The sequence below is a fragment of the Diospyros lotus genome, chromosome 6, assembly GCF_014633365.1.
Source record: "Diospyros lotus cultivar Yz01 chromosome 6, ASM1463336v1, whole genome shotgun sequence".
Taxonomy (NCBI): Eukaryota; Viridiplantae; Streptophyta; class Magnoliopsida; order Ericales; family Ebenaceae; genus Diospyros; species Diospyros lotus.
Window position 1 is genome coordinate 15,953,615 of NC_068343.1, and position 26,945 is coordinate 15,980,559.

Below are 26,945 nucleotides of genomic sequence, written 5' to 3' on the forward strand. Positions count from 1 at the left end.
GACATGCAACTTGCTAAAATGTACTAGAAAAATCCTCAAGCAGTTCCACCGTATCTAGATTAATTCTTCTCCTACAGTTGATCTTTGCTTTAGGATTAAATATTTTTCCCCAAAATATGGTAGGATAAAGCCATCTCTTAAAACATATCCACATAAATAGCAATATATATATATATATATATATATATATTCACATTAAGTGGATTCTTTAAATATTTTCACAGGCCTCCTTCCAGTTACAGAGATCTAAGATGTTACTCAAATCAATGTATAATTCTTATCTTTTAGCTGTTAATCTCCAGTGGTCTTTTTCCAATTAAAAGGTCCAGGTCTGACCTTATGTTGAAGATGGTTGATCTCTTGCATAATTTTTCCACCCTGCAATGTGAACAAAATTTTCAAAGTAAATCATGAACATAATGTAAAGGTTCTGACTGGCAACACAAACATGCACAAGAAATAAATATATAACAACCTTTTTCTCAATCACACGGCCCAATCCAGCTTCAAGGGACCTCTCTAACTGCTGTAATTCTTCAATGCTTAACCCTTGGATCTGCTCTCCCCTCATATGCCTGTCCTTTAAAAGTTAAATATATAATATATGGACAAGCGACAGCCCAAGAGAAAAGGATATTATACAAACAAATACCTCAACCGATGAATTTTCTCTGCTACTTCCTTGCTTAATCTGGAGTAATTGCTGTTCTCTACTAGCTGCAATAATAATCCATCATTCTTTTGGCAGGAAATGCAAAGGCTAGTTTGCAAAGCAAATGAAGGAAAAGAATGAATTGGTAAATAAATCATGTAACAGACAGAAGTCATGTCAGTGATGAATATATCCTTGACACCATGGAAAAGAGGTAAAGTAATTACATCCCTAAAAAACTAGGAAACTAAACCACACCACTACTTGTATATTCTATGATTGATGACGAAATCACATAGGGACCTTGAAAGTGAACATGACAAGAAAAATTTAGGTTACTTTAGATACAGAAAACATTTCTCAGTTTTTAAATTTTAAAAAAAGATTAAAAATGTGTACAATTGTTAAATATAGAAAACTGTTTTCTGATCTTAAAACCTGAAAAATATGGTCACAATAGTTATAAAAAATATGTATTCAATTGCTACATAATGTAACATTTTTCTTCCTACCAATATTCATGGTATTTCTAATATTTACAAGTTTAATGATAATAATTACTAGTATTGTTATTATTAAATTAAAATTATGAAATTGATACCATTATAAAATAAATATATTACCAATACAATACTCAATACTCATGGTATTGTTAATATTACAAAATAATGATAATCATTAATAATACTGATTAAAATTTTCAATTTTTTTCAAAAAATTTAGAAATTTTATAACAATAATAATAATTTTGTTATTAATATATTAACTATTTGTTATTAGCCAATTATTTTATTTATTATTATTTATAATATTAAAATACTAATATTTTGGTGTTATTAGTATAATAATGTTATTTTCTATTTAGTAATATTTTAGTATTTATAGTACAAATATTTTTATATTTGTATAATATTATTTATTATTTATTATTAGTAAAATTTGAAATTTATATTATACGTATAATTTATATTGATACTAATATAAGTATAATTAATATTGATTTTGGTTAGACTTAAAACTCATGTTTTCTATTTTAAAAACACAGAGAAAACACCCTTTTGTGAAGAAAATAGTGGAATACATTCTAAAAATGTTTTTATCAGTCCATATAAAATTAAAAACTGAAAAACAGAGTCCTCTATTTTTATTTGAAAATTTTTCTCATTTGAACATGATTAGTGTTTTTTTTTCACTAAAAATTGAAAAAAGTTTTTCCACAACTGAATAGCCCCTAAAGTTTCCCTAAGACAACATTCTATTTTAATTTTCTTTTTTGGGCAGCAGAAATAGCTCACCTGCAGTTCAAGAGAAGGTTGTTCCAGCTTGCCGAGATTCTTTGAATGCAAATTATGCCTTTCAAGTATTTCCTTCATACTTCAGAAGGTAAAAGGGTTAAAAAGGTACTCATCATACATTCCTGGAAGATTCGATAAGAGTGAAAACTAAACTGGAATCATAACTAGTCGCATACAAATACAGGAATTGAGATGGAAAAATAAAAAGCCACAGGAATAAGACGGGAGCACATCAATAAACTTCTCAATGCAATTACTGTAGGTGTAGTGATTACAATTTAAAGTAAATGGCATACGAGATTTTGGTCATTAATTAAGCAGATGAAATAAATTGTAATTATATTCTGTATGTTAACACGGAGTGGATACCAGAATTCAGCCATTATGATAATGATTAAAGTAAATTCATAACTTCCCACATAATCAGTGTAACAAAGGGCAGTCCCCTAGAGCTAAAGCATGACGCACAGCATAGGGCACAATTATTAATCAATGTGTGCATTTTGAGTATGTCCTGCGAATAAAGTGCTGCAAAGAGTAAATATCAGGGGAAAAATACCTACTTTTGTATAGATACTCAGAATCAAATCCTAGTGACATTCAGATTAATTTATCAGTCTTCTGTGTACATTAATACAGAGCACAGTTTATTAGCAAAATTGCATCCACAGCTAAGTTAAAAAGATGTTCCAGCTTAAATCGAAACTTAGTCCCACATAAAAAGTACAAAAAGAAAATGCTTTTACTCAACAAAAAAAAAAAAGAGAAAAAAAAAAGTGTCTTGATGAATAACTGAGCTCAAACTAAATAACAAATTCAGAGCAGCCAATCCTATAATTTAAACTGATTATTATACTAGATTACGGACATTATGCAGGGACATAAATTGAAATTAGACACGATGGGTTTACATATAGTGCACTGTGCTGGACCATTAATTAATTACATTTCAATGTACAGAATTTCATGAAAGCACATACTTTGAATCTTTTTTCTTTTTTTTCAAAAAAAAAAAAGACTGACCTTAAATTTCAGATTATCAAATCTAAAATATCTCAGATAGGAACAGAAGATGGAAAAAAGACCACTACAAGTTACTACAATGTCTTACGTCTTCTTAAAAAGGTCAACCCAAATCCATCTTATTTTAGCATTCTGATGCTTTTTTAGTATAAGATTAATGCAGTAGAATTTGGAAATGTCACCACATGCACTCAAGAACGTTTTGCAAGTTCATATACTTGCCGCATATTAGCAACTAGAATTTGATTAGAGAAGTTTCAAATATGTGAGGAAGAAAAGAAGGTTGTTTGTTGCCACTGCTGCTGCTTCTTGTTGTAGTTGTTTTACTTTCTGGCCCTCAATCCTTGCCATTGCTTTTTCTCTGAGTTCTTGTCACTTGTCAGTACCTTTCGATGTTGCAGTGAAACTACCAGAAAGTAATTAAGTTACTAATCTCCACAAAACTTTCTACCAAAAAAAATGCTGGATTCATACTAAAATATTTTACAACTTTCATTTATTTGTCCATTGTCCAATTGCTCGAGGATCATGGGCCAAATGTTGGCACATCAACACAGAAACATGGCTTGCTCAGAAATATTCAATCTTGCCTATTCCAGTATTCCTCATTTTCCATCCAAATTGGCAGCAGCCCAATCTAAGAAATCACAAAGAAAGTTTCCTCATCTTCATGGCAGCCCTATTTGATCATATTTGGTGTCTCGGGAATTCCATCAGGCTCCACCCTTTGGAGGATAATTGGTATCTCTCAATTCATCATGTCAATTTGCAAACCATGGAATGAGCAGGTCTCTTCTCGACACCTCTCCTCTAATTATATATGATTTCCCAGCTGCCTATCCACGTGGTTAAACTATCCCCTCCCCCACAAGGAGTGATCAAAATTAATGTTGATGTTAAACTATCCCCTCCCCCACAAGGAGTGATCAAAATTAATGTTGATGCTGTCTTTAAAGCTGGTCAGGGCGCAGGTGGGATTGTAGTGGGAGATGCAGGCGGAAATTAATGTTGATGCTGCCTTCAAAGCTGGTCAGGCCGCAGGTGGGATTGTAGTGAGAGATGCAGGTAGGAATCTTATCCCACTCTCAACTATCCTCTTTGAAGCCAGCTCAATCTTGATGGCTGAAGCTCATTCTTAGAGCAGCTGCTATCTTTGCAAAAAAACAACCAGTGACCACTTAATAATTTTTAAAAAAATATGCTCAAGGACTTGTCATTGCATCCTTCCAAGCGCAGGAAGATATTCCTTGGTCCATAGTCTCTTTTATCTCAGATTTTTGGCACATTTGTTCTTCCTATATCCTGGCTGGTCCCTAAGTCATGTAAAACATCAAGGCAATTGAACAGATCATGAACTCACTGCTTGGGGCTTTTGAGTCAAGTTTGAAGGAATATTTGATCCAGCTCATATCCCTACCGCTGTCCTGCCTATCTATTACAAGGAGCGACCTCTTTCCTCCTTGAGTATTGCTGCTTTTGGTTGTTTATTTTGGTATGGGTTTGGTCTTTACTCCTTCACCGAATGACTTGTCCTTAGTGACTTACACATATGCAAACCATGTTGTCTGCAAGGTCACTAGGCGATCTACTAGCGGTTTCTGTGTATATTTTGGCCAAAATCTTATCGTGTGGGGATCCAAGAAACAGTTTGTTGTTGCTAGATCTGTTGGAGAGGCCGAATATCGGGCAGTTGCTATTGGTGTGACTGAACTCATGTGGTTGAAATCCTTATTTGTTGAGTTGGGATATCCTTGTGTGTCCACTCTAATCGTATGGAGTGAGTCGAGTGACAACTTGGCTGCTAAGAGCATGGCAGAGAATCCAGTATTTCACTCTAGGACAAAGCATGTTGAAATCGATGTTCACTTTGTGCGGGAGAAAGTTGAATGTGGTGAAGTATAAATTAGATATGTTCCAACATCTGATCAAGTGGTAGATATTCTTACTAAAGGACCGCCTAGAGACCGGTCTAAGTTTTTGTGTAAGAGACTTGGTTTAAAAGTGTCACCTGTGTGTGCTGATTTAAAGACTGCTACAGCTGCTGCAGTTTCATCCACACAGTTCTTGACTTCTATGGAGTCTGATTTGAAGGGGAGTGTGGAAGCATCTAATATTTTGTTATAACAGTTTGTGTTGTTGCTGTTATGTTTATGTTTATAATTGATGTAGTTTGCAGTTGTTGTTATGCTTTGATTATTGATGCTTTCTAGGATAGGCGGTATTTTCCTTTCTGTTAAGCGAGCTGCCTATATAAGGAGCTCACAGTCTCTTTGTATACGTAACTTTCATTTGCGATTCTTTGTATGAAAAGTTCTGCTCGAGGTATTTTCTCTCTCTCTCTCTCTCTCTCTCTCTCGTGTTATGCTTCTGATCTACTCCTAGGGGTTCTCTACAGTATCTTCTCCAGCAAATATATATATGTATATTTATTTATTTATTTATTTTACACATACCCTATAAGAATTGTCATTTGATGCTTCATAGGAAAATATTAATATTCTAGTTAATCATAGTAGCATTAAAGCTTGACATGTCATTGTTGTTTGCATGGATGATCAAACAAGCAATAGACTGGACCTCTTTGGTTTACGACTACACTCAATATGGAACAGACTTCTGAATTAACAAGTAGTTTCAACAATCAACCAACTCAAACGCCACAGAGCCCTCAGTCATGGAAGCTCTGCTAGTTCCACCAATTTAATTACCAAATGAGTTCTCACTCTAGTATCATATATATTGTGGATTCTGAGCCAATAAAATTTACTTTCAACGCAAAATAATTTAGATTTAAGTGCTAAATTCCAGCCACTGCATCAGCAGTCATCATTGCCCCGATAAACAAATATAGTAGTGCAATATTTATTCCTCACCAATATCTTCAGATCCCACAGTGCACACACTGAATTATTATTGTCAGGGTCATAAGAGGCTAACAGCTGTGCTTTCTTAATTTCTCCGGCAGTTTCTATCCATACAGCAGTAACTACCAAGTAATATTTTTCTACATACTATTTATTCCGCCAAAAGCAGGCCAATAAAGGAAAAACTTGTAGGAAGCAAGCAAATATGAGCAGCATTACAAACCTAAAAATGATATCCTATGCTAGAATCACAATCTACACGCATATATTTCATCATAGAATCACAATATTCACATCACAGCCAATGATTCGTTTGGTACAGCATGAACAAAAACACAAATATAACGCAGACAGCACATAAAATGAACAGTAGCTAGTGACCCAGAAGATGAACTATATCCAAAAGGCCGTTATAATTATGGATTCAAAGCCCGTTCTAGAAATAAATCATGGTAACAAGTTGGTCTTAAAAGAATATTATGTTAAAAGAGATTCTTCTCATTCCATCAATCGTGAAAACCTCATGTAGACTTCAACAAAAACCATGCTCTAACCAGAAAGACCCTTCAAAGTCTCAAAATTAAGTACTTCAAAAATTAGAAATCAAACGAGATCGTCTATGAACTTACCAGGAGTCACTGATGTGTGTGTGTGTGTGTGTGTGTGTGTGTGTAGAGAGAGAGAGAGAGAAGAGAGAGAAACCTGGAGCTGGAATACTCGAAGAGCTTGCCAGTGGCGGAGAAGATGATGAGAGCAACGTCGGCATCGCAGAGAACGGAGAGCTCCTCGGCCTTCTTGAAAAGCCCTCTCCGTCGCTTGGAGAAGGTGACTTGCCTAGCGGTAGCGTTATCGATCTTCCTGATCTGGATCTTCTCTCTGGCCATTCCCTCAACACGTCTCTGTCCTTTCCTCTTACATACGCGCGCGCGCGCACACACACACACAAGTCAATATTCAGAAAGAAACAGAATAAACGGATCAACGAAAGAAAGAAATGCAAAGAGATTCTTTCTAGATATAGAGAAACAGCGAAATGGGAGAATCCAGGGGCTGAGAGCGACAGGTTTGGGGGGGAGGGGAAATTGGCGGCATTTTGCCAAATTAAGTGAGAGGGAAAGGGTGCTGAGGGAGGGAGGCAAGCCAAATTGGGAATTCTTGGTTCCAGATCCGGACGAAAACAACTCCACTTCTCTTTCTCTTTTAGGAAAATCCACCAGAAAATGGAGTCTCAGTCTCAGTCTCAGTTTCCACGGCGTGAAATGAAAGAGGAGAAAGAGGAGGGGGTTCAATTCATTGCTTACCAGTTCGTTTAAAGGGTTTGGTGAACGGTCTGGTCTATTGTGTGCTTTCACATCCTGTGTGTTTGCTTCCGCTGCTAATGGAGATTTCAAAGACAGTGATGAGAGAGAAACAGAGAGTTCTGCTGTAACTTTTAGCCACACTGATGCTTCTTCTTCCTCTGCTTCTTTCTTTTTCTTCTCCTTCTCCATTTAAAGTTTTAATCATAAGAAAGAATAAATATATTCGTACAGAATTTTGATTAAAAAACTGACAAACCGCTACTAATACTATACTATATAATAATGGAAAATGCTATTGGTACACCCATTTTGTACACCTTGGGCTACAAAATGGGGTATTATGACAAAAAACCCCTCATGAGGCGCATAGAGGCGCGTGAGGCTCATGGAAAGGCGCAGGGTATTTTAGTCATAATACCCCTTGTGTAGCCCAAGATGTACAAAAATGGTGTACATGTAGCATGATCCATATAATAATAAAGTAAAAATGTGCTTGATATTTGAACTTGCCTAGACAATAACAGCTATCTAAACAATAAATTGTACGTCACCTGTTATCTAAACAATAACGGCTACTCAAAACACAATTTTGTAAAGATTTTTAATAGAATATTACCAACAAAACATAATTGAAACGAGTTCTACTAAAATTATTGTGAATAATTAATAAAAGTAAAAATGCAAAATAAATTATGTTAACATATGTATCAAAATTAGATAATGTTATAATTAATCCTATGATCAGAACCGCACGTGCACGGCCATGCCCATGCCATGCTTCAGTCTTTTTCTGTGACGACCTTATCGAATGAGATCGAAAAGACCCAAATTCCCTTGTCCAACATTTGCTTCTCTCATTTTCCTCTCTCCCTTCTCTCATGGTCGCGCGACCACCAATCGCCGATGTTGTTGGGGCCTTGCCTCGCCTCCATCGCTGTTTCGTCTTGCCTCGCCGACCGTCGTTGTATTCTCCGACCATCGATGAGGCGACGAGACAAGACGCAACAGAAATGGCGGTGAGGCAAGGCACAACAACGTCGGTGGTCAGCGATTGTGCGATCATGAGAAAAAGGGAGAGAGGCGAGGGTTATGCAGTGGGTAGTGACATCCTAACAAATTTGTATTCTGGACAAGGATATTTTTGTCTTTTCAACCCCATTATATAAGCCTCTCGATGATGAGTATTTTTGATCCTATAGTAGTAGTGCTCCATTGCTCGCCACCACGTACCAGAAGGATGTTATTCTGTTACAAGAAAGGTCATTTAGGCCCCACGAGAGTAGTACAGTTGATTTTTGGGTAGCAGACTGTACTCGAGAAATGTCATCTAATAAAAAAAAATATTATAATATGAATTATGAAAAAAAAAAAGAAAATTAATAATTATTATTATATATGAAAAGAATGAAGTAGGTAGCGATGATGTGACAGAGGGACAAGACGATGGAATATTTTGTGGGCACAAAGCAATGAGAAGAATGGCAAAGTGGACGACACCAAAATCCAGTGGACGCACGGGATGAGCGCCGAGGGAGGATATGGGCGGATGTGAAGTACCGATGCCCTCTGCCATAGCTTTTGGACGAGCTATGCTATGCTATTGTCCTCTTCTGCTTCGGTAGCAGTAGCAGACAGGGATTCGCAGCTTTGTTCATGCCTTCACCCACTGATGTATCCAAGTCATGGTCGCTCCAAACAGCCATACTTACGTGTCTTTCTATGGTTTGGTTGTTCATTACGTGTCTCTCATACACATGAATTTATAAATATACCAAGGACAAATAGTAAAAAAAATTAAATTCTTTTGTGAATTTATAAATTTATTTAAATATTTTAATTTTAATAATTATATTTTAATAACACGTGAATGTATACAATTAGTATGGGGCGTGCTGTCAGAGGTAGTACCTTTTCGCAGCTTTTTCATGGTATATTATTTTAATTTTTTAAAATAATTTTCTAAAGCTAAAACAAGCAAATTAAATATTATTTTTGTTTTTATAACAAAATAAAAAATTCACAACGTCTGGGTGTAACGGCCCGCCTCCCGGAGCCCCTACCGCGGACAGAGGATCCGTGAGAGGGTCATTATAAAAATGATATCGAACAATGACGCACCTACAACACACACATAACCCTTTTTGAAATCATAATTTTTCTTTATTATAACATCTCATCATAATCTTTACAAACCATTCATCACTTGGGCCCCACCTGGGCTTACATAACATGCGACAAACTCTGAAAACATAAACATTAACCTTTTTAAGACACGATGACACCCAGGATCTAGGTTTGGGAGAGCTCTGCACTTGCTACCATGACTTGACGGTCTGGACCCAAATCCCGATGAACGTACCTGGAATGATGTTAAAAACAACGTGAGTCGCGAGACTCAGCAAGCTCTAGAAAAGAAAGACTGAGGGCTTAGGGTAGGACTCTTCCCATGACACACCATGCAATTCATGCCAATGCAATCACGCCATGTCATGAGCTATACGTACCTTACTTCTACATGCATAACATAAAATTAACTGCACATAAGGAACCAGGGGCCCACATAAGTCAAACATTGGCACCCGGGTCCCACATACAAACCTGTTGTAGCCTAACATAGGCTACCATATCATCATTCTCTTAGACCAGCCTTTTCCTGACATGGTCGGCTTTTCCTGACATTCAACTTTTGTCCTTTCCTGATACTTGTTACATACTTTTCCTGATTCCCATCATATTCTCATGTGTTCATCATGTCATACATCACATAATCATATACTTCCGCGATCTTGGTCTTCCCTCGGGCCAACCCCGAGCTAAAATCTAAGCCGAGCCGAAGCTCACATGAGTCGGTACTCCCAACACCTGGCACGGTACTCCCGTCCAGAATAACAGTAACATTAGAACCATGCGATGTAACACATAAGAAATGCAATGGCCGTTGTAGCATAAACGTGATGTCAAGGCCCCCATAACCAAGCATCAGGCCCTGCTACGCCTCACATAGGAATACACACATGCGACATGCTCTAAATGCATATGCTCGCCTAGGATACCCAAATTGGCTCTTAGACCAACTGGGTCATGCAAATGCTCATACATCCCATCACATACAAGGCATGTCCCCACGTGAATGCAACCCAGCCCCTTGAAGCACACACAACATGAAATGCACAAACCAAGGCGGGAATCTGGAGTACCAGCTCTTCTGGCCGTCTAGCGCTTATCGTAACAACCGATGACTGGCGCCCATACATCCAGCCATCAACTGCCACGACCCACGATCGACAATCAGTGGCTTTGTACCCATACCCTTAGACACACTTACTGACATTATTAACTTTATATCTTCCCAGCTTAACTTTACATAACATTTCTCCATAACTCATAACCCTTCATGTACATAACCACATAACATCGTAATACCATTCTTACTACTTTTCATTCACATAAAGTCATCTCAACATACATAATAAACTCTTTAACACATTTTCTTAATTCTAACCATAACCAATTTCTCTAAGAACCTAACCCCAACGGGTTCGGCATCATTCCCAAGGAAAGCGGAGCGATATAAAGCTCCGTGACGGTTGAAATAAAAGACGCCATGACATCATTACTTAGCTTATCCCATTAACAATAAACTTATTAATAAAATAAAAGTCGTAAAATGGTTACTACGCGAATTATTATTATTTATGCGTAGAACCGAGTCAAGGTGAGGGAGGGTTTAGAGTAGAAGAAGCCTCAAAGACTTTCAAGGGAAATAAATAACGCGAATAGAGGGTTAGGAGCTTGCCTGAAAATGGTTGATTTCAGCCTCTCTTGTGCTCCCGATGCGAATTAAAACGTTTCCTATCAAATAATACAACCGTGACTTAAACCGGTTAATTCTAACGCGTAAACTGTATAATCTAATCGTATAAAATCTATGATTTAAACATATAACACTTATATAAATTTTACCCACTTACCGAAATATTCTAAATACCGAATAACCTCGAAGACTCCTTAATTTTATCACTTCACTTCCATTTCGTAGCTACCGTGCGCTTCCCCAATTCTTTTCTCCTTCCTTTCCCTTTGCTGCTCGCGGTCTCCCTCTTCTCCAAGCTCTGCTCGCGAACTCCCTCTTTTCCAAGTTTTCTTTAGCAAATTTGTATCCCTATTTATACTCCTCAGAACACCTTCGCCACTAAGTTTTTCCCCAACCCCAATGGCCATCATTTAAACTATCAAATCTCATTTAATTCTCTCACAGCCTCTTGACTTTTGAACCAATTTCAGCCGCATTTAAGCCATTTTGATTGACCATTTTCCATGAAAATAAGGAAAACACAAATTGGGAAAAGAATTAAAGGCAGCACATGTTGCCAGCGCGCCACACGTCCCACACACACACACTATATTACATGTATACATATATATATATAATGTTATCTCAAACATTCCATATATATTATGTAATATAATATATTAACTTAAGATTATATTTTACTTCGCATATAATTGCGTGCGTTTCCTTCCAAATTACTTTCATTCCTTTATTTAATTATTTTATTATTTTATATTATATGCAAATATATTAATTGCTATAATATTTTATTTATCTTAATCACTTAATAATCTAAATCCTAAAATTCTACAAACTTCCGATCACTTCCCCATTTAAGAATACAATAAATTTAACATCCTCATTTAAATTTCTTTAACTCACAAGTATTCCATAAGTCACCAATCACTCTAAAACGTCGAAATTAGTACTTATTATTTACCTCTAAAATTTCGGATGCTACAATTCTCCCCCCCTAATTGAATTTCGTCCCCGAAATTCGCGTTCAATGTACTCAGACACCGAGGGTATTTGCCTCTTATGACTACTTAACCTTATCGCAACAATCCTCAGACATCACATAAACACTTACTAAAACTAGGAACTTAGGAAATTGGGCTCAAGTAGGATAGTCGATGGACTAAAGGATACGGGCGACCGTTCGCGACCGGCCGACTGTTTCCTTACCGTCACTCGACAACCCACTGTACCTTCTTACCCCTGTTTTCCTTTCTACCGTTAGTCGCATTCATTAAAATAACGCTACCCTCATATTCCTTCACATATCATTTGGAAGCTAACTTAGCAACTTTCATCATCTGTACACAAACCCACATTTTATTCCGCACACATAATTTACATACGTTTACCACTTACTAACCACATATATTACACATACTTTCCTTTACTTAACCCCCTATTTTACAATGTTTCCCTACTACCCAAGATATCGCCTCCTTATGCAGCACTCCATTCGTCCCCTTTAGCTCGGGACATCGCTTCATTCTCAAGGTCATCAAGGTCTTCATTGTCTCCTACGCTGGAACGGGCTGATTCCATACCCCGATCCTCACACTCCCATGCTGCTAATACAGAGGGTAGGTTCTTAGGGAATTGTCCAATTCCGGTCGGGTCTTCCCGGAACTTCCAGCTAGGCTCCCAAAATTTTGCCTGTCGCTCAAGAACCCGAATGAACTTGCCATACTGGAACAAAAGATTTACATCTTCCAAGAGCATTTCTGCTATGTGCTTCCAAAAGTCATTCATAAATTTCTTAGTAAATAAAACCTGTTTTTGAGATAGACCCCAGAATTGCTCATAGACTGTGGATCTGAATACTTGGTTAACCCGGCACAGATAACTGATTATCATTTCATCTTGATGCTGGGCACCTCCCATATGAGTGAGCAGCTCATGCTCCCAGCGGTGCCACAACAAATCCAGGGCTCCCAAGCCAGTGTCTGGTACTCTATGACTCGGCTCTCCTGGCTCCATAGTAATCTCCAATCTGCACACCATGTCATTTAACACATTATTAGAGAAAGAAACCATTCTTCCAAACCTAAGGGTTCTTATACTTTTCAGCCAAGACTAGCGCCTAATAGTTAAACATCCCTTAATCTTTACTCGATACCTATGCATACAGAATCGTATTATTTCCTAACTTACACATAAGGATAGGATCCTAACCACTCGACTAAAGACACGCTCCAAACCCTACTCGATCGTCCTATGTGTGAAGAGTCTCCTTTCTTAAACCTAAACTTGCTCTGATACCAAACTGTAACGGCCCGCCTCCCGGAGCCCCTACCGCGGACAGAGGATCCGTGAGAGGGTCATTATAAAAATGATATCGAACAATGACGCACCTACAACACACACATAACCCTTTTTGAAATCATAATTTTTCTTTATTATAACATCTCATCATAATCTTTACAAACCATTCATCACTTGGGCCCCACCTGGGCTTACATAACATGCGACAAACTCTGAAAACATAAACATTAACCTTTTTAAGACACGATGACACCCAGGATCTAGGTTTGGGAGAGCTCTGCACTTGCTACCATGACTTGACGGTCTGGACCCAAATCCCGATGAACGTACCTGGAATGATGTTAAAAACAACGTGAGTCGCGAGACTCAGCAAGCTCTAGAAAAGAAAGACTGAGGGCTTAGGGTAGGACTCTTCCCATGACACACCATGCAATTCATGCCAATGCAATCACGCCATGTCATGAGCTATACGTACCTTACTTCTACATGCATAACATAAAATTAACTGCACATAAGGAACCAGGGGCCCACATAAGTCAAACATTGGCACCCGGGTCCCACATACAAACCTGTTGTAGCCTAACATAGGCTACCATATCATCATTCTCTTAGACCAGCCTTTTCCTGACATGGTCGGCTTTTCCTGACATTCAACTTTTGTCCTTTCCTGATACTTGTTACATACTTTTCCTGATTCCCATCATATTCTCATGTGTTCATCATGTCATACATCACATAATCATATACTTCCGCGATCTTGGTCTTCCCTCGGGCCAACCCCGAGCTAAAATCTAAGCCGAGCCGAAGCTCACATGAGTCGGTACTCCCAACACCTGGCACGGTACTCCCGTCCAGAATAACAGTAACATTAGAACCATGCGATGTAACACATAAGAAATGCAATGGCCGTTGTAGCATAAACGTGATGTCAAGGCCCCCATAACCAAGCATCAGGCCCTGCTACGCCTCACATAGGAATACACACATGCGACATGCTCTAAATGCATATGCTCGCCTAGGATACCCAAATTGGCTCTTAGACCAACTGGGTCATGCAAATGCTCATACATCCCATCACATACAAGGCATGTCCCCACGTGAATGCAACCCAGCCCCTTGAAGCACACACAACATGAAATGCACAAACCAAGGCGGGAATCTGGAGTACCAGCTCTTCTGGCCGTCTAGCGCTTATCGTAACAACCGATGACTGGCGCCCATACATCCAGCCATCAACTGCCACGACCCACGATCGACAATCAGTGGCTTTGTACCCATACCCTTAGACACACTTACTGACATTATTAACTTTATATCTTCCCAGCTTAACTTTACATAACATTTCTCCATAACTCATAACCCTTCATGTACATAACCACATAACATCGTAATACCATTCTTACTACTTTTCATTCACATAAAGTCATCTCAACATACATAATAAACTCTTTAACACATTTTCTTAATTCTAACCATAACCAATTTCTCTAAGAACCTAACCCCAACGGGTTCGGCATCATTCCCAAGGAAAGCGGAGCGATATAAAGCTCCGTGACGGTTGAAATAAAAGACGCCATGACATCATTACTTAGCTTATCCCATTAACAATAAACTTATTAATAAAATAAAAGTCGTAAAATGGTTACTACGCGAATTATTATTATTTATGCGTAGAACCGAGTCAAGGTGAGGGAGGGTTTAGAGTAGAAGAAGCCTCAAAGACTTTCAAGGGAAATAAATAACGCGAATAGAGGGTTAGGAGCTTGCCTGAAAATGGTTGATTTCAGCCTCTCTTGTGCTCCCGATGCGAATTAAAACGTTTCCTATCAAATAATACAACCGTGACTTAAACCGGTTAATTCTAACGCGTAAACTGTATAATCTAATCGTATAAAATCTATGATTTAAACATATAACACTTATATAAATTTTACCCACTTACCGAAATATTCTAAATACCGAATAACCTCGAAGACTCCTTAATTTTATCACTTCACTTCCATTTCGTAGCTACCGTGCGCTTCCCCAATTCTTTTCTCCTTCCTTTCCCTTTGCTGCTCGCGGTCTCCCTCTTCTCCAAGCTCTGCTCGCGAACTCCCTCTTTTCCAAGTTTTCTTTAGCAAATTTGTATCCCTATTTATACTCCTCAGAACACCTTCGCCACTAAGTTTTTCCCCAACCCCAATGGCCATCATTTAAACTATCAAATCTCATTTAATTCTCTCACAGCCTCTTGACTTTTGAACCAATTTCAGCCGCATTTAAGCCATTTTGATTGACCATTTTCCATGAAAATAAGGAAAACACAAATTGGGAAAAGAATTAAAGGCAGCACATGTTGCCAGCGCGCCACACGTCCCACACACACACACTATATTACATGTATACATATATATATATAATGTTATCTCAAACATTCCATATATATTATGTAATATAATATATTAACTTAAGATTATATTTTACTTCGCATATAATTGCGTGCGTTTCCTTCCAAATTACTTTCATTCCTTTATTTAATTATTTTATTATTTTATATTATATGCAAATATATTAATTGCTATAATATTTTATTTATCTTAATCACTTAATAATCTAAATCCTAAAATTCTACAAACTTCCGATCACTTCCCCATTTAAGAATACAATAAATTTAACATCCTCATTTAAATTTCTTTAACTCACAAGTATTCCATAAGTCACCAATCACTCTAAAACGTCGAAATTAGTACTTATTATTTACCTCTAAAATTTCGGATGCTACAATACATCTCATAATAATTTAAACAAAACATATTTAAAATATTCTCTACGATCTTATAATAATAATAATAAGACGATAAAAAAATAAATACAAGTTAAAAAAATTATAATGAAAAACTAACTTTAACAAATCAACTTAAATATTTTAATTTATTCGCATGATAAAATCATGAAAAACTAGAATAATGAGATTATTTTATGTATAACAATGGTTGATAAATAAACATTTAACTTGAGTCAGTATCTACACTATAATAATATATTTACTATAGATTAAATTATTTTAACGCACTTTATTTTTAATATGTAAATATTTCTATTGATTGGTATAATAAATAATTAAATAAATATTTAATCTGGATTGTTTCTAGAATAGTGGGATTTGTAATTACAAAAATTATTTAATTTATATTTTTTTATAAACAATTTAGATTAGGCTATATATAAAGCACAATCCGTATCATAATGCACAATTTAAAACATAATATGTGATGTTAGAAATGTTAATTGACAGGGAATTAATTAAATTTTATTTTTTTTAGTGGGTTGGACTGATATAAAGATATGAATCTTATGATTGAGGATCTTGCATGAGGTCGTTTTCTTCTATTGAGATTACCAAACCTTTATGTAGTAATTTAAATAGAGATTTTTTTTTTTGTTAATAATAAACAAGTGTGGGTAGTCGTCTAAGTTGTTGTTATTATTGTGGTGTTTTGGGACACAAGGAGCAAGATTGTGATGTTCTTCTCAATGCGAAATCAAGAGGGTTCTATCATAGATATCTAATTTAGGAATTATTGAGGATTGATGTGATTTTTCACTTCGCAAATAACTAAGTTTCACTAAGAATGCGTATAGTTTAAATAGAGATAAAATTTTCTTGTTAATAATAAACAAAGTGTGAATATCTATCAATTTAATTATTTTTTATTCAACAATCGATTGTAAGGTTTATTTATACTATTATGTTCTCAATTATGCCTACATTGATGTGTCTTCTTTTAGTTTGTTTCACCATGTTTGAATTTTATTTGGGTTCCAAATAGTCTATTTGACCAATCTATTATACATTTCAATCAACTTCAAGCATAAATAACTTTTTAATCTACTTGCTCATTTTTAATGAACTTGAGTCTAACTAGTTTGTCACAACCCATCTATAATATCTAAGTATTGGACTCAATCCAATTTGATAAAATTTTACACTAAAAGCCGACTTTTAAATTAACAAAATTGACCTATCTTATATTTTAATATATTGCTGATAGATTTGTATAATAATGGCACTAATACTCAATAGGGGTGAATTGGATTATTTAAAATTTTGATTAAAGTTTAAAATCCTTTTTGTTAAAAAATGATATTTTAATACTTGTAAGAAAGTTGCTTGAGGCTATAAGTAAAACAAGAACACAAATAAGAAAAACATGTGACATATAATAGTTCGGTTTAAATCAAGCCTAATCTACTACTTTATCTCCTTACTAAGGATTTTTCAATCAATTAACTATAATTCTCCCATATCTTCGGATAGGTCATCTAACAATAAGTTAGGAATTTACAACTTCTTACTTAAACAAGCAAGTCCTCAAGTAACAATATAAGAAATGCAACATCTTGCTTAAACAAGCAAACCCTCTAGTAATAAGTTAGGAAATATAACCTTCTACAATTTATGTAGGCTCTCTAATAATCTTGCTAGGAAAATCAAGAATGACACAAAAGAGAGAATCTAAGAGTAAACACTCTTAATTACAATATCTTTTAAAATAAATACAAGAGTTGAACAAAATAATATAAATGATAATCAAAATCTTTAGAGAGAAAAATGAAAAACAAATGAGATAATAAGCTTTTGAAAGAATAAACACTTGAAATCAATCATTTTGGTTGTATTGATTCATCCATTTAATCTCTATTTATAAAGCTTCACGAGTTCTTTCAATAATATAGTCGTTGGTGGTGAAAAGAGCGAGTTGAAATAGTGGTGAAACTAGCCATTTGAGGTGTCAGATCTTCAATCTGTCAACGAACGCAAAAATGCATTATATGGTCGATAGATGAGAAGCAATCTGTCCACAATTATTGTAGCACTATAGTAATTGAAAAACAATATAACGACCGAAAATTACTATAGCAACTGTAAATTATAATAGCAATCGTCAAAAGATTAATTTGAAACTTTTTCTTCACTCCAAAATTAAACATAATATTCCAAATGTTATCAAGAAATTTAGCACAAGATTTTTGATATTGGAATGCATAATGAAATTAATTTTAATTTTGGTATTTAATAGATAATATAAAAGTAATTTAGAGCACCAAGATAATAACCATTGACAGAGGTCCTATGTTTTCTGAGGCCCAGGGCAAAAATTTTCAAGTATGCCCTTTTATACAAATTAAATAAAAAAATAAAAATTATCAACTAATTAATTTTATTAAAATTATAAGAATTTACAAAAGATAAGGAAGAATAATTTGGGATCTTATTAAAACCTTGTTTAGGGAAAACCCAATGGAACAAAACCCCAAACGAAGGAAAAAGAGTACCCTGCCTTATAAATATTGCATTAAAAAATAAAAACTACATATTGAGTCTACATGCTTCCTCCTAAATCTTCGTAAGCATTTCTTGATTTGTTCAATCTTCCTTTCATCTAAGGTTGCCAAAAAATATTCGAAAACCTGTGAACCGGACCAAATTGGACCGAACCGTGCCTTTTGGATTGGTTCTGTGGTTCAATGGTTAGATTCTGGTTCTAAAAAATTAAGAACCGATATATTTGGTTTGGTTACTGACTTTTTTTTCAAACCATGGTTCGAACCGAAAGAGAACCGATATTATACTTATATATATATTATAATTTTTGGGGTATATATATATACATATGTATAAATAGTATCACTTCTTAGAAAACTAGCGAGATTCATGAACTCTTTTATTTCTAGACTTTTATGCGTTATTGATATACTAAATGGTTGATGTAATCTCATTTGATGAGATAGTCTATGAATTATTTTGTTTTACTTTTACTTCAAGACTTGAAACATTAATGAAGTTATGGGTTTATTTTAATTAACAAATTTATTTATAATTTTATATTTTGTGAAAATTTCAGAAGCTAAATGTTAATTGGACAAAACCGAAACCGGTCCGGTGTGACGGATTGGTCATGGTTTGGTTTTATATATGTAATTGTTCGGTTATGGTTTCTTATTTTTTCGGTACCGTTAAAAATGGTTCGGTTATTGGATTCTTATAAAACTAGACCAATTCAAACCGTTGACACCCTTACTTTCATCCTCCACAATTAATCGAACAAAATACAATCATCACATGTACCAACAAAATAATAATAGCAATGAAATCTTCTTTTGACAGGGTACAAGCGGCAACTTCTTTTGTTAATTTTTTTTATTTTTTATACATATATATACATAAGTTTAAAAAAAAAAATGGCCCCCCTCAACTGTGGGCCCTGGGCTGTAGCTTTGGTAGCCCTGGCCCAGGGTCGACTCTAACCATTGATAAAATAATTTCATCATAAAAATTATATGAAAGGCAAAATCATCAATCTATTAAAAACATACATTATGTCGACCGACAATTTACAAGTGAATGGTCGACACCTAGAAGGTTAAGATCCAAAGTTAATCGACAGGCAAAATCAAAATTACCATACTAGTTAACAAATTCCATCTAGTTAGTTGACAAATGGTTATTTTGCCTTTGAAAATTTTTGCTTTATTTTGAAAAGAGTTTGATCAATTTTAACCAACGATTCAATAAATATTTTAGGATATTTGTTTAAATTAAAATATAAGTTGTTGTAAATGTATTATCCTGAAATTTGAAAATAAATAATAATTATTCAAGCCGGTGTTTGAGGACATTAGTGAATATTTGGGAATTTAAGAAAAAGTATTTATTTATGTGGTTTGAGGAAAATAAGGAATTAAAGGTAATTAATTAAATTATTTGGTTGATAATTATTAATTAATGTATTTGTGGTTATTATTAAATATTTGAGGATTTAAGGAAAATAATTATTATTGGGGAGTATTTATGGAAATAGTAAAATAAATTTATTGGTAGATTTTTGGAAGTTTTTTGGTGTAAGTGAAATAAGAAGACATTGGAGTCTGGGGGTGTGTGTGTAATTAATGGAAATAATGGGAGCTGAAGCGTGATTTACGAAAGTGACTAAAAGTCACTTTAAATTTAATAGAAATCCCATATATGTTGAAGGTGAGCGCGGTTGCGTGCGAGGGCAACCAGGGGCTGGACGCGAGTTCGATTCTGCCCGCGCGCGAGGGAGGAAAATGCTGATTTTTAATCAGCAAGGACCCCCAAAACGGCGTCGTTTCTCCTAAAGCGGTGGCAGCTTGCGTGGCTGCTAGTTGTGCCACGTGGCCATCTTCTGGCCACTCATTTTTTGCCATTTTTAAGCCCAAATCGGGCGTCTCCGAAGCAGTAAAAATAGAGGGAAAATGGGAGAAGAAGCAGCGTGCGCACAGTGAAAAAAATGGAGAAATTTGGGGAAAAAAATTGGATTAAATTCAGTTTAATTGCGATTTAATTACCTAGGTAAGTAGAGAATTGTGTATTAAACATTCTGTACGGTTGAAATTTCATTTTGAGTCCAATTTTATCAATTTTGGGAGTTCAATCTATTTTAGAACGTGTATTAATTCGGTGGTGTTCAAGCATGAAAACGTTGTAATCAGCTTAAATAAGGCAAGCTCCCTCTACCCTTGCGATTTTTTTCTATTTTGTGAACTCCATGCCTTTCCTTAATTTGTTTCGATTTCGCGTATTAATTATGCGAAATGAGGATTTATTAGCGTGATTTAATTTAAAATAAATACGAGACTCATTGGGATTTCAGTTGTGGAGCGCCTACATAGGATTTTAGACGGCTAAATTATTTATATGTCACGATAGATTCATTTAATTAAAGCTACGAATTTATTTATTACCAGGAAAACGTTTTACTTCGCAGCGGGAGTGCAAGAAAAGCAAGAAATGGCCGTGTAAAGATAAGCTCATAACCCTCTCATCATGATCTTTAATTCCCGTGAAAGACCCCGTGATTTCTCGTATTTTATTCTCTCCCTTACTCTAATTCGACGCCTGGCATTAATTATTGAATTATTATTCATTTGTTTTAATTTAAATTAAATTCGGACTTCTAGAATTTAATTGTTGATAGCCTACGGGGGTTTGTACCACCCCCATTCCTTTTGGAATGATGCCGAATCCAGGTTGGGGACCAGGTTCCTAAACGTGCGGGTTTATTTATGGTTCGATTGGAGCTATCGAGTAGTGGGGTAGGGGTCAGTTGTTGGTGACATTGGGGTAGACTATTGTACGGCCCTAATGTGGATCGTCAGGTGGACACTCCTAGTCACTGGCCGTTGACTGGTGCCGAGCACTACTGACTAGCTCTGCCAGTATGTGATTTACTACATGATTATATTCATTATGTTACTGTTCATGATTTGATATGCACATAGGTACATGTTGTATGTTGGGATATTCATTTATTGAGTATGCTTGGACACAGACATTCTAGTTTGGTTATGTTGCATCTAGCACGGGCATATGCATAGCGTGTGGTTTACTATGTGAGCAGAGTGTCCGGCTAAATTCTATCCCGCAAGTGGACGGATCGTGACAAGTAATATAGTGATGAATAGAGTGTCGTACCCACGAGGACTAACTTTTGACGTTTACTCTAACTGATTTAACCTTAACCTAACACACACATTAACGAAGAATTCAATTGTAATGAAAACTAATTTATGAATAAAAGATGCAAACAAAACAATTCCTTTGATTTAAAACTCACAAGACTAAGGCACTAGGGTTTGTGAATCCACCGTCGACCTCTATGATTCAATTATTCATTACTCGGGTGTTGTTATTCCTTATCTTAAGTTGAAAATCGATAATCCAATTACAACCAAAAGCCTCTCTCGATGGTCATTTAGTTCTATGTATATATATGAGATTAACTATCTCTAGTCAACCTTCGAACATATAAACATACATTCAATCACGGAGATCATCACACAATGATTTCATAGGGCATAACGGTATCTCTACCTATTATCGGACCCTACGTTGTTTGCTACCATATCTAATCCGTATTGAATCTCTCGAAAGCAATACAAATCACAAATAAGTTTCAATGGTGATCAAGCATCAAAACAACATTATAAACATAACAAACAATCAACCCAGATAGATAAGAAAATAGCAAACCAAATAACTTTAAATCAAACCATTAGAAGTCGAGGTTTCATCATTCACCCTAGCTATAAACACTTAGCTATGCATGCTCTCAATCAAAAGAAAAGGAAAAGAGTTGGAATCTATAGCAAAGAGTTGAGAAAGAAAAGAAAAATACAACCCAAGAGTAGTCTTCAATCTTCCGTTCGCTTCTCTTCTCTCCCCCCCAAAAAAATCCCAAATCTTCCAAGAATAAGTCTTTATATAGTCCTCTTTAGGTTATCAAAGTCCTGCACCTTAAAGGAGTTTATTTCTCTTTTATTTGGATTGAAACGGACTTAAAACGGCCTTTTCCCGAATCTTTGAACCCTACCGCGGTCCTACCGCGGTATGCTTGTTGCTGCAGACCCGTGAGCTCCAGAAAGCAATTCCTAAAGCGGTCCTACAGCGGTATGCATTCCGCTGTAGGACCGTGAGCTCCAGAAACTAAACCTTATAGCGTTCCTACAGCGGTATGCATTTCGCTGTAGGACCGTGAGCTTCAGAAACTAAACCTTATAGCGGTCCTACAGCGGTATGCATTTCGCTGTAAGACCGCTAGCTTTCTTCTTTAGCCTCTTACTTTATTATTTTTAACTTCTTGCTCTCGATACTCTTTTGCTTTCTTTTAATTTGATACCCGACCATGCCTCCAAGCTTTATTTCACTTCCATAATGCACCGAATTCACTCTTTTTGCTCCATGTCCGCTTTAACACATGCTCCATATCTACATAACCATATATAGAACCAAATCAAGTAGAAATCATGCTCATTGAATGTATAAATGCTAAGTTTATATACCAAAATAAGTGTATAAAAGACACTTATCACGGAGCATGGCCTGATGCTTGGATGTATGGGCGCTAGTGTATCACGTTGATGCTCACTATGCCATTGCATCTGTATGTGCATTGCATAATTACTGGTAGTTATTAGTTCTCGGATGAGAGGACCGTTCCGAGGGAGCCTATGGCTCGAGTGTCGGGAGTACTGACACAGGACAACGCGCTCAAGTTTGTTGGAGATTTATGTTGCCTTTCGGGACAGCGACAGGTTGGTATAGGACTTGGGTGCCGTGTGTCTTGTGTGGGCCCCAAGGACCGGTATGTGCTTTCATTATGCTATACTTTTGTGTGGTAGCGTCTCATGGCTTATGTGTGCTTGGGGGTTGGTGTTATGGGGGAAAGCTTATTGGATCTATACAGCCTTTCTTTCTTTATGCTTGCTGAGTCTCTCGACTCACTTTGTTTTCCATCATTCCAGGTAGTGGCAGCGTGGGCTATGGGCAAGGGAGCCAGCTTTAACGGAAGAGTCGATATGGTGTATAGGCAGTCCCGTCAGTCCCTGTCAACTCTAATGTTTGAATAGGAATTACTCCATTATTTTTACTGTGCCAGGTCATTCCTCGAGTCTCGTGTATGTCGGCACAAGAGTCTGTATTTATTTATTTATCTTGTGACCGCTATGCTAGAGGTGTTCCCGTAGTGCATGCATATATATAACTTTCACTTCCGTTGTTTTAATTCTTGTGTATGTATGTCAGGGTAGTTTTGTCTTGTGTTTCATTATTTTTCCTTTCGTAAGTGCTCCCGTTCAAGTAGTCCGGATGGTTGGGGATATCCGGGCAGGGGTGCTTACAGTAAACCTCCATTTATATATATATATATATAGAGAGAGAGAGAGAGAAAATTATAATTCATTTGGTTTTCATTTTAATAAAGTATTTGAAATTTATTATTATTTGAAAACCATATACTTGACTTATGAGTTAGAGTGTAAAACTTATTATTATTTTCTATCATCAAAATCAATTACAATAGTCAAAATTAGTCTTCCCTTTTTTATGATGACAGAACCCATTTCTATATCAAAATTATTTTCAACATATATTTCCCCCTTTTTGTCATGAATAAAAAAGGTATATCTTAAGAAAATAAACTCCCCCTTAAACTAAAAGTTATCTTGAATACAAGCTCCCCATTAAGATGATATAACCATCATGAAGGAATCAAAATTGATAAGTTATGTAATACGTGCACAATCTATATACACAAGTCACTCATCATCACATAAGAGAGCATAATAATTTTCAAATAGTTCAAAAATTTTAATACTATATCTCAAACTCACGATCATATAAGATCAAAAATATATCTTTCCAAATAATCACTCATATTATAATTATTTTAAAAATGTCAAAACACTAGATCAAATTCATAGTCATTCATCATATTGGAGACATATACATTAAATGATCGGCATAGAAATAAAATATATCATTCCAAGTAAATAATTTAAGAGAAATCCTCTCCCTTAAGACGAAAACTCCCTCTTAATATGACATAAAAATTAGAAATTTATAACAGCCACACATTCAAAGAATTACTCATTTTTCATATATTCGAAGGATAGGTGTTCATTCATCATACAAAACAAGTAAGTTATTAAAGATTTCATATAATAAAATAACATTGTAAGATTTCATACAATAAAATAATATTGTAAGTGATTCAATATAAAAATACCATATGCCACCAAAATATACCATTTTGCATTTAAACTATTATTTTATTTCCATAGTCATCAAAACGAATGGGTAAATACATAAATCTAATAACATATGGGTCTAAGTGCCAAAAGCAATCATATAGGAATCAAAATAAAAGACAAAAATGTATAAACCAAATATAAGATCTAAGAATCTGACGGCGTAATTATTTGATTTAACCCATTGGCTCGAATTGTTTTTCTCATAACCCACACTTTTTAAAGATGATTCATTAAGGTACTTGGAATGGCTGAGAGAGACACGCTTTACACGTCCTAAATTATCAACTTTATCATATAGAATTTGGCTTATGATCATATTATATGGAATGCAACAAGTTTTTCTTTTGAAGGCTCCATTCATTTAATCAAGAGTAAATCAACAAAGATTAACACGTTGACTAGTTACGATAGATACACGATTCACAAGTTTTCCTTAGTGATTTGAGTATAGTTTCCTTTACGAGGGATAAGAATATGCAACAATCGATTCATTCCTAGTTCACTTCTAAAATATTCAAATTCGACCTTATCTAGGAGTTTTGGGAATATATCCACCACTTGATGATTTGAGTATTCGAATTCCATATTTATGACTTTTTCTTACATGATCTCAAATAAAGTGATGCTTAATTTTAATATGTTTAGTTTGAGCATGAAACACTAGAGTTTTGGTTAAGACTATAGCACTTGTATTGTCACATTTGATTCAGATATTTTAAGATTTTATGTCATAATCTTCTAGTTAATGTTTTATCCATAGGATATGAGTATAACAACTTTTAGCTATTACATATTTAACTTTAGTAGAAGAGAGTGCAACGGTGTTTTGCTTTTTACTAAACCATGACACTAGAGAAATTCCTAAAAATTGGCATGAGCCACAAGTACTATTTCTATCTATTTTGCATTCATTAGTGTAAACTTCAAGATGAAATTCATTTGTTTTAGACTAAAACAATTCTAAACTAGATAATCATTTTAGATACCTAAAAGTTTTTTTTACAAACTTAAGATGGGATTCATTCGGATTGGATTGAAATTTAGTACATAGACAAACACTAAACATAATGTTTGGCTTATTTGTTGTCAAATATAACAATGATCAAATTATACTTCTATATAGCTTATTGTAGACCATTTGGGTTATCTTATCCTTGTCTAGGTATGATGAACCACTCATAAGAGTGGCTATAGGTTTTATTTCTTGAATATTGAGTTTCTTAATAAGATCTTTTATATATTTCTATTAAGATATGTAAATTCAGTTATCTTCTTGTCTAATTTACAATCATATAAAATATTTTAATTCTCTCATCATACTCATTTAGAATTCCTCTTACATTAGATTTACAAATTTATCACATAGGGTTTTATTTGTAGATCCAAATACGATATCATTTACATAAATTTTAACTAATAAAATGTTATTATTATGAGACTTAGTAAGCAATATTGTATCCATTTGTCATATATTTATTGTGTAAAATCATTATTTTAGGAATAATTTGCTAAGTCTTTCATACCATACCTTAGGGAGTTGTTTTAGACCATATAGTGCATTGGTGAGTTTGAACACATGACTCTCATATTGGGGATTCTCAAAATTGGGAAGTTGTTCCACATATACTTTGTTATTTATATAACCAATTTAAAAATGCATTCTTAACATTCATTTGATATAATTTAAAATTTTTGTAGCATGCAAACGTCAACAACATTAATATGGATTCCAATTTTGCTACGGGGCATAGGTTTCATCATAATCTATTCATTTTTCTTGACTATTCCTTGACCCACTAAACTAGTTTTATCTCTTATAATAATTTCATTTTCATCCATTTTATTTATTAATATTTATTTTGTTCCTATGGTTGGATGATTCTTTGGCCCTTGAACCAATTATCATAATTTGAGACTTCATTAATGTTTTTAGGCTTTATTTGAAATAAGAAGGCAACAAATTAACATTCATTTCTAATAGATGAAATAGTCTTAATTTCTTGATAATGACCTGCTATGATTTCATTATCTTCTATATATTTTTTTTTTCTTAGAAATGATGGTTATTTTTCTTTACGAGATACATTTTATTTTTTTGGAATATTA

The 26,945-nt window shown here is 35.1% G+C and overlaps 1 protein-coding gene across 10 annotated transcripts in view; it reads right to left on the bottom strand.

The window, feature by feature from the left end:
* Nucleotides 1–7,340, bottom strand: part of LOC127803757 (MADS-box protein JOINTLESS-like) — a 42,743-nt gene extending 35,403 nt beyond the window's left edge. For 2 of the 10 annotated variants that reach the window (XM_052340213.1, XM_052340211.1), the window contains exons 1-6: nt 7,136–7,337; nt 6,537–6,745; nt 1,948–2,026; nt 653–717; nt 476–575; nt 337–378 (exon numbers count right to left, since the gene is read on the bottom strand). In XM_052340213.1, coding sequence (XP_052196173.1) covers nt 337–378; nt 476–575; nt 653–717; nt 1,948–2,026; nt 6,537–6,745; nt 7,136–7,324 — 684 coding nt within the window. In that variant the 5' untranslated portion in view covers nt 7,325–7,337. Of the gene's footprint in view, nt 1–336; nt 379–475; nt 576–652; nt 718–1,947; nt 2,027–6,536; nt 6,746–7,135 lie in introns of all 10 variants that reach the window. The other 8 variants (XM_052340210.1, XM_052340209.1, XM_052340214.1 and 5 more) reach the window with 8 other exon arrangements.
* Between the last annotated feature and the right edge of the window lie 19,605 nt (nt 7,341–26,945).